This window comes from Carcharhinus amblyrhynchos, chromosome 14 (assembly GCF_965287045.1).
Source record: "Carcharhinus amblyrhynchos chromosome 14, sCarAmb.v2.hapA, whole genome shotgun sequence".
NCBI classification, from domain to species: domain Eukaryota; kingdom Metazoa; phylum Chordata; class Chondrichthyes; order Carcharhiniformes; family Carcharhinidae; genus Carcharhinus; species Carcharhinus amblyrhynchos.
This window is the reverse complement of record NC_137337.1, coordinates 32,677,361-32,694,208: the sequence shown is the minus strand read 5'-3', so window position 1 is coordinate 32,694,208 and position 16,848 is coordinate 32,677,361. Positions and strand designations below refer to the sequence as shown.

The 16,848-nt window shown below is 43.6% G+C and overlaps 1 protein-coding gene across 2 annotated transcripts in view; it reads right to left on the bottom strand.

Moving 5' to 3' along the window:
* LOC145352569 (kinesin-like protein KIF26A) overlaps positions 1-16,848 on the bottom strand; it is a 213,028-nt gene that overhangs the window by 128,477 nt on the left and 67,703 nt on the right. For both annotated transcript variants that reach the window (XM_080202601.1, XM_080202602.1), the window contains exon 3: positions 1,194-1,706. In XM_080202601.1, coding sequence (XP_080058727.1) covers positions 1,194-1,706 — 513 coding nt within the window. The remainder of the gene's footprint in view (positions 1-1,193; positions 1,707-16,848) is intronic.

Below are 16,848 nucleotides of genomic sequence, written 5' to 3'. Positions count from 1 at the left end.
CTAAGTTTGTGGTGGGTATTAAAAGGAGGAAAGAGGTGCTGAGGTGAGATGTTTATAAAGAGAATTACAGAGCTTTGGGCTTCTAAGTGTGGGGCAAAGAAAGTAGTGGATGTGTTAAAGACCGGAACTGAGAGTTCACAGAGAGCTGCAGGAGCTAACTAAGATAAGGAGAGGCAAGGACATCAGGAGATTGAAACATATGGATCAGGATTTTAATTTTCAGGTAAAACAGAAACCAATCTAGGTCAAAAACCACAGGAATGGTGGGTGAACAGGCTGGTACTCGCCATTAGAGTTTTGCACAAGGTCAAATTTATATCAAGTGCAAGATGGGTGGTTGGCCAGGAAAGCATTAAATTAGTCAGGTCTGAAAGTAAGAAAAACATGGATGAGGAAAGTAAGGGTGAGACTTCGGCAAAAGATGGACTGGAGCAGGTGCAGAGATATTGGAACAGGAGATGCTATGGAGGTGGATGTCAGCTTTAAGATGGAAAGGTTCATAGAATTATAGAATCCCTACAATGCAGAATGAAGCTACTCAGCCCATCGAGTCTGCACCAACAACAACCCCACCCAGGTCCCATCTTCATAGCTCCATGTATATATCCTGCCGGTCCCCCTGATACTAAGGGGCAATTTAGCATGGCCAGTTAACCCTAACCTATACATCTTTGTGATTGTGGGAGGAAATCAGAGCACCCGGAAGAAACTCACACAGACACAGAGGGGATGTGTAAACTCCACACAGACACCCAAGGCCAGAATTGAACCTGGGTCTCTGGTACTGTGAGGCAGCAACGCTAACCACTGTGCCACCATGGCAGGGATGGAAGCTCAGTTCAGTATAAAGCACATTGAGATTACAAATAGTTTGGTTCAATCCAGTGGCCAGAGAGAAGGGAAGAATTAATGGTAGGGAACCAAATTCAGTCATCCCAACATTTAACAGGGGAAAACTGTGGCTCTGCCAGATCTGGATATCGGACAAGGAAACTAAGGTGGTTGTGGGATCAAGAGAGGTAAGCACTCTGTATTTCTGGTTTTGTAACCCGTCCACTCCAGAAAATTCAAAAGTAGCAAGTAAGTGTCTGTCTGTTTCTCTCCAGTGTTGAGGAAATATGAAATGTTGAGATTAACAAGTTCTGGGTTTTGAGTTTTGGATCTTCTTTACAATAAGACAACAAAATACTCACCAAATAGGCATGCGGGAGGAAGTTGTTGACTCTGGAGATACTCCACATCCCCTCAAGGTACTGCTGTGCCTGAATGGTGACGGAGTTCAGAGCGTTGCTAAGACCACTGGAACCAACAGTCACTTGAACGCTGGACTTGGAAAGGCTGCCAGCCCCCTGAGGCCAGCCAAGACCTTTCTTTCTCTCTGCACCAGAGATTACATTTCCTGATTTACTAGGCTGTCTGCTTGCTTGCCCCGAGACCAAGGGCCAGTCTCTTTGTGATGAAAGGGTGACCATATTTTGGGAAGCAATTCTTGACGAAAAGCCGCTCACTGCGATGGAAGTGTGCGGTAGCTCAGATACCTCCTGACTAGACTGACCCAGTGAATGGACCATCTGAATGGCTTCCTTCCGCAGCTGATTGAGGTGCGTGGCACAGATCTCACAGCGGCTCTCGCTTTCGCTGCAACCTCGTTTTGAAGAATCAGGCACTTGAAGCTTGTCAAAAATAAAAGCTGAAAATCCTGGATCCTGTGAAGAGGAGAAAAAAATCATTAGCCAATTTGGACTAATTGCAAAAAGCTCTTTATTAGCACAGCAGTCACCTTTCTGATGGTGCTAAATCTCTTCAGAACAATAGGTTAGGTTTTGCAGGATAAAATTGATTCATAAATTGTATGCATGTTCAGATGTAAAAAAGGGAGCCTGAAAACAATGATCAAAAGCAAACTGGAAGGTTGGTGGCTCACCTGGTAACTACACAACTACTCACACTCATAATTAACTGAACATCAAAGAACTGAATGTGCCTATATTTTTAATGCTCAAGAGATGGTCTGGTTTAGTGAGCTGCATTACTGAAACATTAATATGTTGCAAAGGGCCCTATTGTTGCAAAATCTCATCTGAGGAAAAATAAGCCTTGCAGCATCCAGGACAACTCAACGCCTACTGATAAATTGCTCTAGTACTGCCCATGCCCTTAGAAATGAATAATCAATCAGATCTATTAATGCGGAATTTGCTTTAAGAATGCACTAGGGTTTCCTGGTGTGCCAGGGCAGACTAACCACATTGTAAACAGCTCTGACCTAGACTCTTGTGGCAATGCCTGTGAATCTGCGATCCATCAGTCACAGTCCCTTAGTTCACATCTACCTTCTGAAGTGTGAAACTGTTCCCACTAAGGATAGGATTCACAGGCCTCTTCCTTACTGTTAGGTAATTTATTTATTCTTTCTTTTAGCAAGACAATCCCTTTAAACTTGTTTCATGGATGTTCAAGCTTTTGGGGTCCCAAAGCTCTGCGCTGTCATGACTTCTCCTCAGCACACGGATATTGACGCTATCTGTACAAAAACACTCAAGAGTTAGCCCCCTGTGTATGCTGGTGTATGGTTTAGAAGCAGATTAAGTCCTGCACAGCACAAAGCTGCAACTGAAACTAATGCTTCATATGGAAGCTGACCAAACTACAGCTCGCTTATTATGTCCCAGGACAATTATAGCCCCCAGAGGGATCACCAGTACAGCTGAGAATATTTTATACCATGCACAGGGCACGAGGGACAACAGTAAACAGCGATAATACACAACAATAGACTTCTGAGAACCAGACCCTTGACCATATCTTTCCTTAGCAAAGGTCACAGTGCCTACAGGGTATTCACTTAAGTTCCAGATACAATTTAAAGCCCAATATAATGACAAATGTTATGTAAGTAGTTGAAGAAGCATAAAGTAAGTGTAATATATATTCAATTATAATTATCACTGCAAGCACCTCCTCAGTTGTGGATAGACCTAGGCTCAATTCCTGATCTGGGTAGAGTTGGCTAAGGAACTGAAGCACATTTAATAATAAACCTTGATGAGTTCAGGCTCGGGAGGAGAAGATCAGGAAAGGTCATTGGCAGCCAATAACTCGTGCTAGTAAAGATAGTTGGATGCTAAACTTGACAGTGATATTGACCGAGCTCCAAGATTAACAGCATGCTCAGGCTGACTGGGCCAGATTTTCAATTACTGCTGGGGTCAACAATGGGTGTGGGTGTGATTTCAAAATCACATTCCTGGAAGGCATCACTGGACTCTGATGCCTCCAGCGCAAGCTCTGATTTTCAAAAGTGAGTGAGGAAGTCAGGAACCCATTCGGCTCCAGTCAATGGCCTGTTAAGCTCCTTGAGGAGCATGTCAACTGGCCATTGAATGTGAGATGGCAATTTTCAATTTATACGCTGCTGAACCCAAAACGTCTGATGCAGGTTAGTGTACATCTGTCGGGCTCAATGTGGGAGATTTTAAAGATTATTTTAACAAGGTTAAAAGTCTTAGCAGTTGGAGGATCTTGCATTAGATCATGCATATCACCTCACATCTGACTGAATACCATTTATGCTGCTGGCCATTTGAGGTGCTGACTTCTGCAAGGTAACATCATGGATGCCATCTATATTTGCCACTCACTTTGCAGGCAGCTCTACTTCCCGGTTATGCTCAGTGCCACTATTTTGGTACCAAGTCACCTGTGACCCAATGAGGGCATTTATACTTAAAAAGCGCTAACATGGCATGAGGTCGGGACTCAGAACTTATTTGGGCTCCAGGTTCCCAAACTCAGATTGAAAATCAAGCCCCCTATCTCAGCTCTAGCATGACGAAGAGGCGCTAAGATGTTCATTATCTGTAGAACCACACCCAGCATGAGTCACTGGCTCCTGAAGGACACTTGGGAGGATATCAGCAAAACGAAGCTTAATTTCCCAATCAAAACTCAAGGCTTCATTTTATTAAAGGCTTTGTATAAATATAAGTTGTTGTTCAAAAATAACGAATAAGTAACAATATAAGGGTAAAATTCCCCAATAAAAGAGGGAAGGATTAACTCAATAACTTTGTTGTCTCAAATCTCCAATCCACACTCAGTTTAAGTACAAAATAAAAGGATTTACTGTAGGATTGAAATGTATTTCTGGTGCACTGCAGGTCATTTGGTTTCCATTGCAACCAGAAATTCATATAGTAAAATTACTTATTGTAGTTATTATGATATCAAGTAAAGAAACCTCTATTATGCTGAAGGTTCAACACAAACTATTCAGGATCAGTTTTTCACAGCAGTTTCATTACAGCAGATTAATAGGTCTATCACATTTATTTAGTAGTGTCACAAGTAGGCTTACATTAACATTGCAATGAAATTACTGTGAAAATCCCCTTAAAATCAAATTAATAGCTGCAAAACATGTATTTCTCCATTGTCCTTGTACATGAGACTCTCCAATGTATTTAGATGAACTCAAGTCCTCTAATTTTCAATACATTTGCATATAGTGACTTACCTTTTCAAATCTGTCAGATTCACTTTCTAAATTCACTTGTTTTGTATGGCCAGTCAGCAAAGATATCTTTGTAAATTCTCTGAATTTCTACATGTCGGCCCCTGACCCTCGCCATCTCTTATGGACTCTCTGCTGCTGTGGTTTCGGTCATTGGCTTGGGCAATTTCTCATTGACTATTCTCATCCCAAGTCAGGTATAATTGCAATCACAAAGTCACAAGTGTATATGCTTTGGCCCTCCAGTCACCACAATCCCTTTGTTCTCTCCGGTTCCTGTCTTAGTATCCATCCAGATTATATCAGCTCTGCATGGCTCACTGTCTGCCATAAATGCCCACTGCTCCAGAATCATCTGATAAGCAAGATAACTCAGCTCCTTTTCTCCACTACAAATCAACTCCTTAAATCCTTTTCCCCTAACAAGTGTGAGGAGCTCATGAATGCCTTCATCATTAAGGTGATGACCGTCCATTCAGCTGCCACTACTGCTATCACCCTCCCCCCTTTTGGACATCCTCCCTTTTACCTCCTTCTGTGGTTTGCCATCCACTTTCTTGATTACACCTCTTTGTGCATTTTGGGCCATTTTTCCATGTTAGAGGAGCTATGTAAAACCTTGTTGTGCTCTTGTTACCTTATTGTTTCCTTCCCAGATCAAAGTAACAGTCCCATGCGAAATGCAATCTGGCATACTTTGATGAGAAGTGGAGAAGTGTTTTGCTCAATGATTTCCACATTTCACAAGGCTTTTCCCACTGCTTACCTGCTGTGAAGTAAGCTCACTTTGCATTTTCGACTTTGAGGGATATTAGCAACTGCCTTAAAGACAGGGTACGTGTGAAGGAGGAAATGCAGACAGCTGTTAGTAAATTCCTGCTAACGAAAAATCACAGTCACATTCCTGCCGAAGGACCTATTTACTCTGCTTTACAAGCCTATAAAATTGCATTATCTCACTACAACCCCAGTCACGCTAAAACATTTGCATATATTTTCCATAAAAATTACACCAACCTATTGAGAAAGGGTAGAAATTAGCAGCTATTAACCACAGTGTGTCATCTTCCCTTTAGCCCTGTGATTCCATGATTAAAGGCTTTTAGAAAAATCAAAAAAAATGTGGCATGGCATGGATGCTGCAGTCAAGTCGAGCTCCAGGGGAGCACCACTAAACAATATGTTATAGTAGCAACAGGCATCCATCCACTAAGAATGCATTATTTCACAGAATCCCTGCAATGGAGAAGGAGGCCATTCAGCCCATTGAGTCTGTACCAACCACAATCCAACCCAGGCCCTGTTCCCGTGACCCCACATATTTACTCTGTTAAACCCCCGACATTAGGGTTAATAGGCATCGCAAATCAACCTAAGCTGCACAGCTTTGGAATGTGCAGGGGAGGGGGAAACCAGAGCACCCAGAAGAAATCTACGCAGACACAGGGAAAATGTGCAATCTCTGGACAAATGTTGACCCAAGGCTGGAATTGAACCTGGATACCTGGCACTAAGGGGCAGCAATGCTAACCACCATGCCACGGTGATTTATTTTCATCCAATTTTACTAAAATCTCATTTCACCCACTCAGTAAATGGGTGGGGAAAATCCAACCCAATAATGCTCATGAATGAACAAAGTGCATACTTGGTGAGTGGCTACGAAGGAGGCATGCGTGACCTGAGGGGTCCTGGATAAGTAGATATAGTAAAAAGTCTGACAACGCCAGGTTTTAGTCCAACCGATTTATTTGATAGTAAACGCACAAGCTTTCGAGGTTTCCCTCTTCGTCAGGTCAATAGAGAGTTCTGGCCTCGGACAGAGCATATAAAGCACAGACAGTTTAGAGATTACTGATTAGAATGCGAATCTTTACACCTAACCTGCTGTTCAAGTCCTAAAGTGGCTGACAATGTGTGTGGAAGGAGCACTGATCACAGGTTAAAGAGATGTGTATTGTCTCCAGACAGCACAGTGAGTGAGGTTTTGCAAACCCAGGCAAGTCATGGGGGTTACAGATAGTGCGACATGAACCCAAGATCCCTGTTGAGACCATCCTCATGTGTGTGGCACTTGGCTATCAGTCTCTGCTCAGCGACTCTGCGCTGTCGTGTGTCGTGAAGGCCGCCTTGGAGAACGCTTACCCGAAGGTCAGAGGCTGAATGCCCGTGACCACTGAAGTGTTCGCCAACAGGAAGGGAAAAGTCTTGCCTGGTGATTGTCGAGCGATGTTCATTCATCCGTTGTCGTAGTGTCTGCATGGTCTCCCCAGTGTACCATGCTTCGGGACATCCTTTCTTGCAACGTATCAGGTAGACAATGTTGGCCGAGTTGCAAGAGTATTTACCATGTACCTGGTGGATGGTATTCTCACGTGTGATGATGGTATCCATGTCGATGATCCGGCGTGTCTTGCAGAGGTTGCTGTGGCACGGGCATTCAGCCTCTGACCTTCGGGTAAGCGTTCTCCAAGGCGGCCTTCACGACACACGACAGCGCAGAGTCGCTGAACAGAGACTGATAGCCAAGTTCCACATACATGAGGATGGTCTCAACAGGGATCTTGGGTTCATGTCGCACTATCTGTAACCCCCATGACTTGCCTGGGTTTGCAAAACCTCACTCACTGTGCTGTCTGGAGACAATACACATCTCTTTAACCTGTGATCAGTGCTCCTTCCACACACATTGTCAGCCACTTTAGGACTTGAACAGCAGGTTAGGTGTAAAGATTCGCATTCTAATCAGTAATCTCTAAACTGTCTGTGTTTTATATGCTCTGTCCGAGGCCAGAACTCTCCATTGACCTGACGAAGAGGGAAACCTCGAAAGCTTGTGCGTTTACTATCAAATAAATCGGTTGGACTAAAACCTGATGTTGTCAGACTTTTTACTGTGTTTACCCCAGTCCAACGCCAGCACATCCACATCATAAGTAGATATAACCAGGAAGCAAGAGCTGCCTGCGGAGTGCAAGCAGCAATGATAGGCGGCATCCATGATGCAGATAACAGCAACATTGATCTATAATTCCCAAACTGAAGCTTAAACTACTTAACAGAAAATAGTAAAGAAATTTGTTGCAGTAGCTATTTGTTAACTCATAAATGCCATGGTTCAATATTCACATAATATTTCCGTACAATAAAAAAAATTGAATGAGACAAGGTTATTCAATCAATTAATTGCACAGACCAAGTGCAATCCAAGCTATTGTGGGCTGTTTCAGCTATCTAACCCCCACAAATGAAAGTTCTATATAAATTCAAGCGGAATTATTGAATATCTATCAATTGCCACATCTTCAGCTTTTATCCATGACATAATACCCTACGTAGGATATATCTTCCAATCCTTGCAGCAGAACAATATTCCTAGTGTATACAAGGCTAGAAAAACTTGTTTTGATTTGTCTTTGAGATATGTTCCAGTGTTTGAGTACCTTGCTTGATAAAAGCTTCACATTGACTGTAAACTTTCAGTGAAACTGCACAGAATTGAATAGAAAACCACTCAAAAGACACTGAAAATGACTTTGATGTCATTTAAAACCCACATCCTTATCTAATTCAATCCTTCCGCTGCCTGCATGAATTTCTCTCCTACTCACATCAAATGTTAAAAAAAAACACATCACAAGATGTACATCTGACCCTTTATTCTGCTTATTCTATCACTGCAGGAGTGGTCACTTTTCAAAATGATCGATATCTTTGCTGTAAAGGGTCATACAACACAAACGATTCTCTTTAAAATCTGCACAACTGTGGTCATTGTTTATAAGAACAGAGGCATTTGGAGTTCGGATGGTACATTGTACATTTTCTGTCACTGTGAAGTGGGATTCAGCAATACTGTACAATGCCACAATCAGCACCCCAACAACAGTTTGCACCGGATGTGGAACTTTAACATTTAGAACCAGACAGAGTGCAGGAATGAGAAAGAGAATCTGGTGATGTGGTGCGGCAACAATAACCTCTCCCTCAATGTCAACAAAATGAAGAAGATTGTCATTGACTTCAGGAAGCATAAAGGAGAATATGCCTCGTCTACCTCAACAGGGACGAAGTAGAGAGCTTCAAGTTTTTAGGTGTCCAGATCACCAACAACCTGTCCTGGTCCCCTCATGCCAACACTATAGTTAAGAAAGCCCACCAACGCCTCTACTTTCTCAGAAGACTAAGGAAATTTGGCATATCAGCCGTGACTCTCACCAATTTTTACAGATGCACAATAGAAAGCATTCTTTCTGGCTGTATCACAATTTAGTATGGCTCCTGCTCTGCCCAGGTCCGCAAGGAATTACATAAGGTCGTGAATGTAGCCCAATCCATCACACAAACCAGCTTCCCATCCATTGACTCTGTCTACACTTCCTGTTGCCTCAGCAAAGCAGCCATTAAGGACCCAAAGCATCCCGGACATTCTCTTTTCCACCTTCTTCCTTTGGGAAAAAGATACAAAAGTCTGGAGTCACGTACCAACTGACTCAAGAACAGCTTCTTCCCTGTTGTTCTCAGACTTTTGAATGGACTTACTTTGCATTAAGTTGATCTTTCTCTACACCCTAGCTATGACTGGAATGCTACATTCTGCACTTTCTCATTTCCCTCTCTATGATTGTTATGTTTTATCTGTATAGCATACAAGAAACAATACTTTTCACTGCATGTTCATACATGTGACAATAATAAATCAAATCAGATGAAATTTTCCTCGGGGTGCAGGAGATTCTGACCAGCGAACCTGAGCACCAGCGCAGCTTGCAAACTGCAACCATGTGTGACTCACACAGCATTTTTGTCTTTTCACACTGGGGTCGGATATGCAGTGCAGTTTGTGAATCACCCTAGAGTGTGAGGGCAGAGGTGGGCTCGTAGAATGCCCACCTAGATTCTCCAACAGAGTATCCTAGCTCCCAAAAATGTTTAAAGATCCCCAAAACTTTACCTCCTTAAACGCCATCCACACTCCCTCCCATGCCAGCCCATGACCCCTTATATCATCCAGACCACCCCATGCTACTTCTACAGGGTGAAATGTCTCAGCACTTGGAGGATCTTGTATTGGAACATGCACATTGCATCACATTTGACTGAATGATTATTTCTGTATCATTTATGCTTCTGGCCATTCGAGGTACTCTGTGCTGCAAGGTAGTGGCAGGCCCCATCATGGATGCTATCTATCATTGCCACTCACACTCTGCAAGCAGTTCCTGCTTCCTGGTTATACCCACATATCCAGCCCCCCCTCAGGTCACCCATGCATCCTCTATAGCCACTCACCAAATATGCACCATGTTCGGTCATCAGATTCCACACAATAAGAATTGAAAATATATTACATTCCTTGGGGGCGAAATATAAACCTCTCACCATCAAATAAAAGCCCCTATATCATTGAAACTGGCGAAAAATGCATTTTGCACTTGGAAAATTTTTTTTTCAATACTTGTTAAACTACTGAAATTAATATAAACATTTCTTCTGTCTTGCTGCCTTACTTTGCACAGGAACATAATGAACGATGAATTATCGATCAAGAGTGGAGGGGTGCAGGGTATACTGTGCTGTAACATTATCGTAAAGACAAGGTTAATTTTGAAAAGACAAAAATGCTGTGTGAGTCATACATGGTTGCAGTTTGCAAGCTGCACTGGTGCTCAGGTTTGCTGGTCAGAATCTCCTCGCAGCTACATTAGAAGATCAAACTTTCAACCTTGACATCCCATTCTAAATAGAAATTCACTTCTAGGCGCCCGGTAGAAGAATTTGGATGGAGAGAAGAAGAGGAAAAGAAACATAGCGGATGAGTTTGAATGGAGATTGGTGATCTAGGTGTTACAAGAAGTTCAGTCGCAAAAGAGAAAACAGCATTCCTGTTGGAAGCCAATATCTGAGGAATAGCAAGAACATTCTGAAACAAACATTTTAAGTACACACAAAGATATGGGTAAAGAAATCCTATTAAGTACATTCCTTCTGCAAATCATTCGCAATCCAGGCTACTGTGATCTCATAGAATCATAGAATCCTACAGTGCAGAAGGAGGCCATTCGCTCCATTCAGCCTCCACTGATAACAATCCCACCCAGGTCCTATCCCCATAACCACATTGCCCCTTAGTGACACTAAGGGGCAATCCACCTAACCCACATCTTTGGACTGTGGGAGGAAACTAGAGCACCTGGAGGAAACCCACACAGACACAGGGAGAATATGCAAACTCTACCTAATCATTATCATCTAAGAAAAGGATCTGCCATCTATACAATGTTCAACAGGAAATTTTAGTTGTTAAATAAATTTCCAATCATTCATATTTAAATTTACCCTGAATTTAATATTAATCTATTCACAGCAAATGTTTTCAGTAAGAATCATTTCGAATGTCAGCGAAAGTGGTCTTAGATTATGTGAAGTATCTATTTTCTGATTTGTGATATTCAGTTAGCAATCAATGTGTTCTCGGCAATCCGAGATGATGTTCCGTTTGGTTTATTAAAAGTTTTAAATTTGAAAACCAGTCCCTGAACCAAAACAGTTATTCATTAAAGTGTTGTTTGGAGCTCCTTGCTCTATGCAGATTAGCTGGCTTCAGCTGTTCCATGAATATATGATTGGCTTACTGCCAAAGATCAGGAGTGAAACTGTTTGTTGATAGTTTCTTTAAGTAGTTTATTTATTAGCTTACGTTAACACTGCAATGAAATTACTGTGAAAATCCCCTAGTTGCCACACTTCCAGCACCTGTTTGGGTACACTGAGGCAGAATTGGGTATGGCCAATGCACCTAACTAGCACATCTTTCAGACTGTGGGAGGAAACCAGAGCACCCAGAGGAAACCCACACAGACACAGGGAGAATGTGCAGACTCTGCACGGACAGTGACCCAAGCTGGGAATTGAACCCAAGTCCCTGGTGCTGTGAGGCAGCAGTGCTAACCACTGTGCCACTGTGCTGCCCACAGATGATCTACACTGTTCATTTCTACTTACAGCTCCTCTAATGATGAAGCAGCCTGTGCCCACGTGTAACAGGACATGACAAGATCCAAACTTCCGTTGACAAAATGACAGGTTTTCATCAATGTCAGATGATGACCATATCCAACAAGACAAGGTATAACTATCTACCCCTGCCCTTCAGTTGCACCACAATTGCTGAATTCTCCATTTCTTCCACCCTGAATTTTAACATTGACCAGAAGTTCAATTGGACTAATTAAATCATTACCATGTTCAGAGTCTGCCCAAAGGTCCTACAATCATGTCCGAGGCCAACGGAGAATGCCATTCTTCAAGCCTTGCCCACCCCCAGAATCAGGGCGGACGTGCTAGTAAAATTCCAGACCATAGCTACAACACCACAAGGCAGGGGCTCAAAACCAACTCTGCTGGGTAGGATTTGTCATTCATATGCCTAACACCAGATTCCCAAACCAATTGTTGTATTCAGAACTTGGTCACAGCAGGTGACTCCCAGGAGACAGTGGAAAAGTTTTCACAATGTCCTCAAAGCATTCCTAGAAAGGTCAAACATACTACATGTTTTTTTTCTGCCCGCCGACCCGTGGGAACTCCTGGCTTGTGACCAACCATAAGGGAGAAGGTTCATTCGGAAAGGCGCCAAACCCATCGAGAGGCTTCATTGTGAACACCAAGGGGCAAAGTCGAGATGTCGGAGGGAGCACACAAGCATCAAAAAGCCCATCCAGCCAACCCTTCTAACACCACCTACCCCCACATGTGGCAGAGTCTGCAGATCATATGTGGGACTTGTCAACCATTTCGGAACCTATGAAATCAGAGGGAAAGCAGGTCATCCTCGATGAAGAGAGGCTTAATACCCTTCATTTCCTGCTTCATTTCCTGACTCCACCTTGTCTCCCCAGCATCTCTATGGCCCAAAGCAGGGTTGTTATGGAATATTGTGAAGCCATTGCAACAATCAAGAAGCTTAGCACCATCTAGAAAAAAACAGGCTACTTGATCAATGTCTCACACCATCCATCAACTGCTGGCATTTTGGCACTGCTGTATATAATAAGAACATAAGAACATAAGAACATAAGAAATAGGAGCAGGAGTAGGCCATCTGGCCCTTCGAGCCTGCCCCGCCATTCAATAAGATCATGGCTGATCTGTCGTGGCTCAGTTCCACTTTCCCGCCCTCTCCCCATAACCCTTAATCCCCTCGCTTATCAAAAACCCCATCAACCCGCTTCTTAAAAATATTTAGCGAGGCAGCCTCCACCACTTCAACGGGCAGAGAATTCCAGAGATTCACCACCCTTTGAGTGAAGAAGTTCCTCCTCAACTCCGTTCTAAACCGCCCCCTCTTTATCTTGAGGCTGTGCCCCCTAGTCCTACTGTCTTTTTTGAGCGGGAAGAGTCTCTCCACCTCTATCCTATCCATCCCATTCATCATCTTATACGTCTCAATGAGATCTCCCCTCATTCTTCTAAACTCTAACGAGTACAAGCCTAGTTTATTCAGCCTCTCCTCATAGCTCAATCCCCTCAACTCCGGTATCAGCCTAGTAAACCTCCTCTGCACTCCCTCCAAGGCCAAAATATCCTTGCGCAGGTGCGGTGCCCAAAACTGCACACAGTACTCCAGCTGCGGCCTCACCAATGCCCTATACAGCTGCAGCAAGACCTCCCTACTTTTATATTCAATCCCCCTCGCTATGAAGGCCAGCATCCCATTCGCCTTCCTGACCACCTGCTGCATGGACTACACAGAAGCAGCTGCCAACTGCACCTCCTTCCCCTGTGACTGACACCTCCAAGAAGAACAAGAACAGCAAATTCAGGGAAACACCTCCAACTTCTCCTCCAGGTCACACACCATTCAGGGTCTTTCATCATTATAATGTCAAAATTCAGAAAATTACGGCCGAATACCATTGTGGAGCACCATCGTCACAAGAGCTATGGTGATGCACCGTCACTCCTTCAGGGATGAGTTCTTTACCACATTGACCATGTATTGACAACAAATAACAAATAACTGATCCCCTGTATGTTCTCAGCTCAAACAATTAGGGTGCTGGAACTAGCCTCAGACTAGACCAAACAGGGAAAGTGTCGGCCAAGTTCTCTCTCACTTCCTTTCTCTGCTCACTGTCTAGAGTGTCTATTTAGAAACTGACAAGTGCAGGTTGAAGTAGAGACAGGATCAGTTTTAAAAGGCTGGTCGGCGCTCACATTCTATCATTCTACAGTCCACTTTCACACATTGGCCATTTGGAGCTGAAAGGTAGCTGATGCTGGTGAAAACCTGGTGTAAGTCAAAGGGGTGGCACGGTGGCGCAGTGGTTAGCACTGCTGCCTCATAGTGCCAGGGACCCGGGTTTAATTCCAGCCTCAGGCGACTGTGTGGAGTTTGCACATTCTCCTCATGTCTGCATGGGTTTCCTCCGGGTGCTCTAGTTCCTTTCCAAAGATGTGCGGGTTAGGTGTGGTCATGGTAAATTGTCAGGGGGATTAGCAAGGTAAATATGTGGGGTTACGGCGATAGAGCCTGGGTGGCATTGTTGACAGTGCAGATTCAGTGCACCAAATGGCCTCCTTCTGCACTGTAGGGATTCTATGATTCTATGAAAGTCTTCAGCAAAAGAGGGAATAAAGGTCAGGAAACTGGGAAGAAGGAAATCAATCAATCAATCCCCATTCCAAACTCCCTGAGGAAAACAATAATTACAGATGGTTTTTTAGTACTTGACTTGTGAATTTTGGAGATTAATACAAAAAACGATTGATCAAATGGCCTGATAGCAATTCAATAACCTGTAGTCTCACATCCTTTAGACACCCCAGATGAATAACTGCCACCTTAATGTTTATAGAAAAATAAAGAAAAGTTTGATAATAACAGTATCAAAGTTCTGAGATGAATAAATGCATTGCAGGCAGCTGATCCATAAATCATGGCTTCACTTTCAGGGGAGGTCTCTTACTCAGATTACTTTTCCTTCAAGCGATGCACAGAATGAAAGATATAATGATTGCTGCAGTTACACAGTAAACATTTGGACAGGAGTGATTTATTCCCACACAAAACCTGATGGTTTAATCAATGGGGAAAAAAAAACTGGTGGCTTCATGCATGCTGATTTAATAAATATAAATCACTAGACAGATTCAGCTGATATATTTTTAATATTTTACATATTAAAATAGAGCAGTTTCATAACTTCAATGTCATTCATCAACAGTGCCAACTTTTATAGGATCCCAGATGTGCCCCTGTGTTACTGTGATGATATATTCTGTGGGGGCACATTTAGCAAATTATCTGTGACCAAAGTCATAATTGAAAGAGTAAAAGGTGAGACTCATGCTTTCGACACAAAGTACAATGCCCCAGCAGAAACCAAGTTTAAACAAAATCCACATCATTTATAAGGGAAGTTGTTAAATGTTTTGGAAAAAGGAAAATTCAAAAAGGTGACAGGATACGAGTAGAGGATCTGAGCTCCTTGGACAGGTCTTTCAGAAACAGCACAAGAATGATGGGCTGAAAGGTATCCATCCGTCTGGGCTGTAAAATTCCAAGGCCACCCAGCAGTGGGAGACTCACTCCATACTGTGGACCAGGTTTCATCAGCACTGGGATGTTGGATATTGAAAAAAATTGACCCCAATTTGTGTTTTCAAGTCTTCACACCTAACTTGGGCCATCACTGGTGGAGCAAGGCAATGGCAGCAACCGGGCAATAATCTACTGCCCAACATTTCTGGGGCACCATTCCCACTCTCCAGGTGAGCCAAAGATGCACCCCATTGATTTATCATTTGATAAATCCACTGGGGCATTAGAGGGCAACATCGTTGTTTCTTAAAGAAACTGCACACGTGTTGATATGTATTCCTCGAACCAGGACTGGCCCATTTGGTTGATCTTTTCAAGCTATGCTGATTACTTGTGACTGATAATAACAAACATAGGACGGGATTTTACAGCCTCGCTCGTCCTGTAACTGTAAAATCCCACCAGAGGTCAATAGGCTGTCCCCTACCCGCTCCAATTCCCATGGCGGGCGGGCGGTAAAATTCCGGCCATGATCTTAAAATGGGCAATGCAAATTTTTCAAACCTGTACTACTGAGTAAAAAAAGTAACATTTACGGACAAAAGTAGGCCTCTTTTCTTGAAGCGTCTGCAGTGTGCACTTTTGGCACATAATGCCATTGGCCATTCTCCAGCCGTTCCTGTCAGCAGAATCTTTCGCTCCCACCAGTGGCGAGTCCCTGCCAGGGGTTTCCCACTGGCAGGTGGGGAGGGTGCATACAGCAGCAAATCCTGGTGACAGTCACTGGCAGGCCATCTCCATCACCGAGGAACACATCTCGAGGGATCGGAAAATCCCAATCTGCTTTCTTCTACAGTTTGTTGAATGTGTTGAAACAGACAGTGTTGATAATTCAACTAGCGTGGCCAACTTAATGGGTGGCACAGTGGTTAGCGCTGCTGCCTCACAGTGCCAGGGATCCGGGTTCGATTCCCAGCTTGGGTCACTGTCTGTGCGGAGTCTGCACGTTCTCCCTGTGTTTGTATGGGTTTCTCCCAAGTGCACTGGTTTCCTCCCACAGTCCGAAAGTTGTGCTCGTTAGGTGCCTTGGCCATGCTAAATTCTCCCTCAGAATCATAGAATCCAGCCATGCAGGAGGCAGCCATTCAGCCCATCAAGTCTGCACTGACCACAATCTCACCCAGACCCTATGCCTATAATTCATGCATTTACCCTAGCTAATCGCCCTGACACTAAGGGGCAACTTACCACGGCCAATCAACCTAACTTGCAAATCTTTGGACTGTGGGAAGAAATCAGAGCACACAGAGGAAACCCATGCAGATATGGGGAGATTATGCAAACCCCACACTGTGATCCAAGCCAGAAATCGAACCCGGGTCCCTGCTTGACAGGAAGATAAATCCATAAGTCAAGTTGGCTCTGAGTGTGAGGCATGCTTGAGAAACAAAGGCCACTCACTGCAGTCATAACTCCATAGCGTGGAGAAGAAAACTCCTCTCCCCTCCCATGTAAAACGATATGAATATAACTATGTTATAGTCATCTGATCACTTTAAACTGAAGCCTACAGAAGCTCTTTTTAAAGCACGTGTATGTTTCAAAGACATAGCATAAACTGAAGTCCATGCATCTGCCGCGATGTCAAAGAAATCTCACACAAAGCAACTAACATCTTCATTTCTGGTGTGTTCCCTTGCATTGTTCTCAGCAACGCAGCAAGAGGGAGGTGAAGTGGGCGTTAAAGACCATGTGACTTCAAAAACAGACAGAAACATGGCAGGGAGTG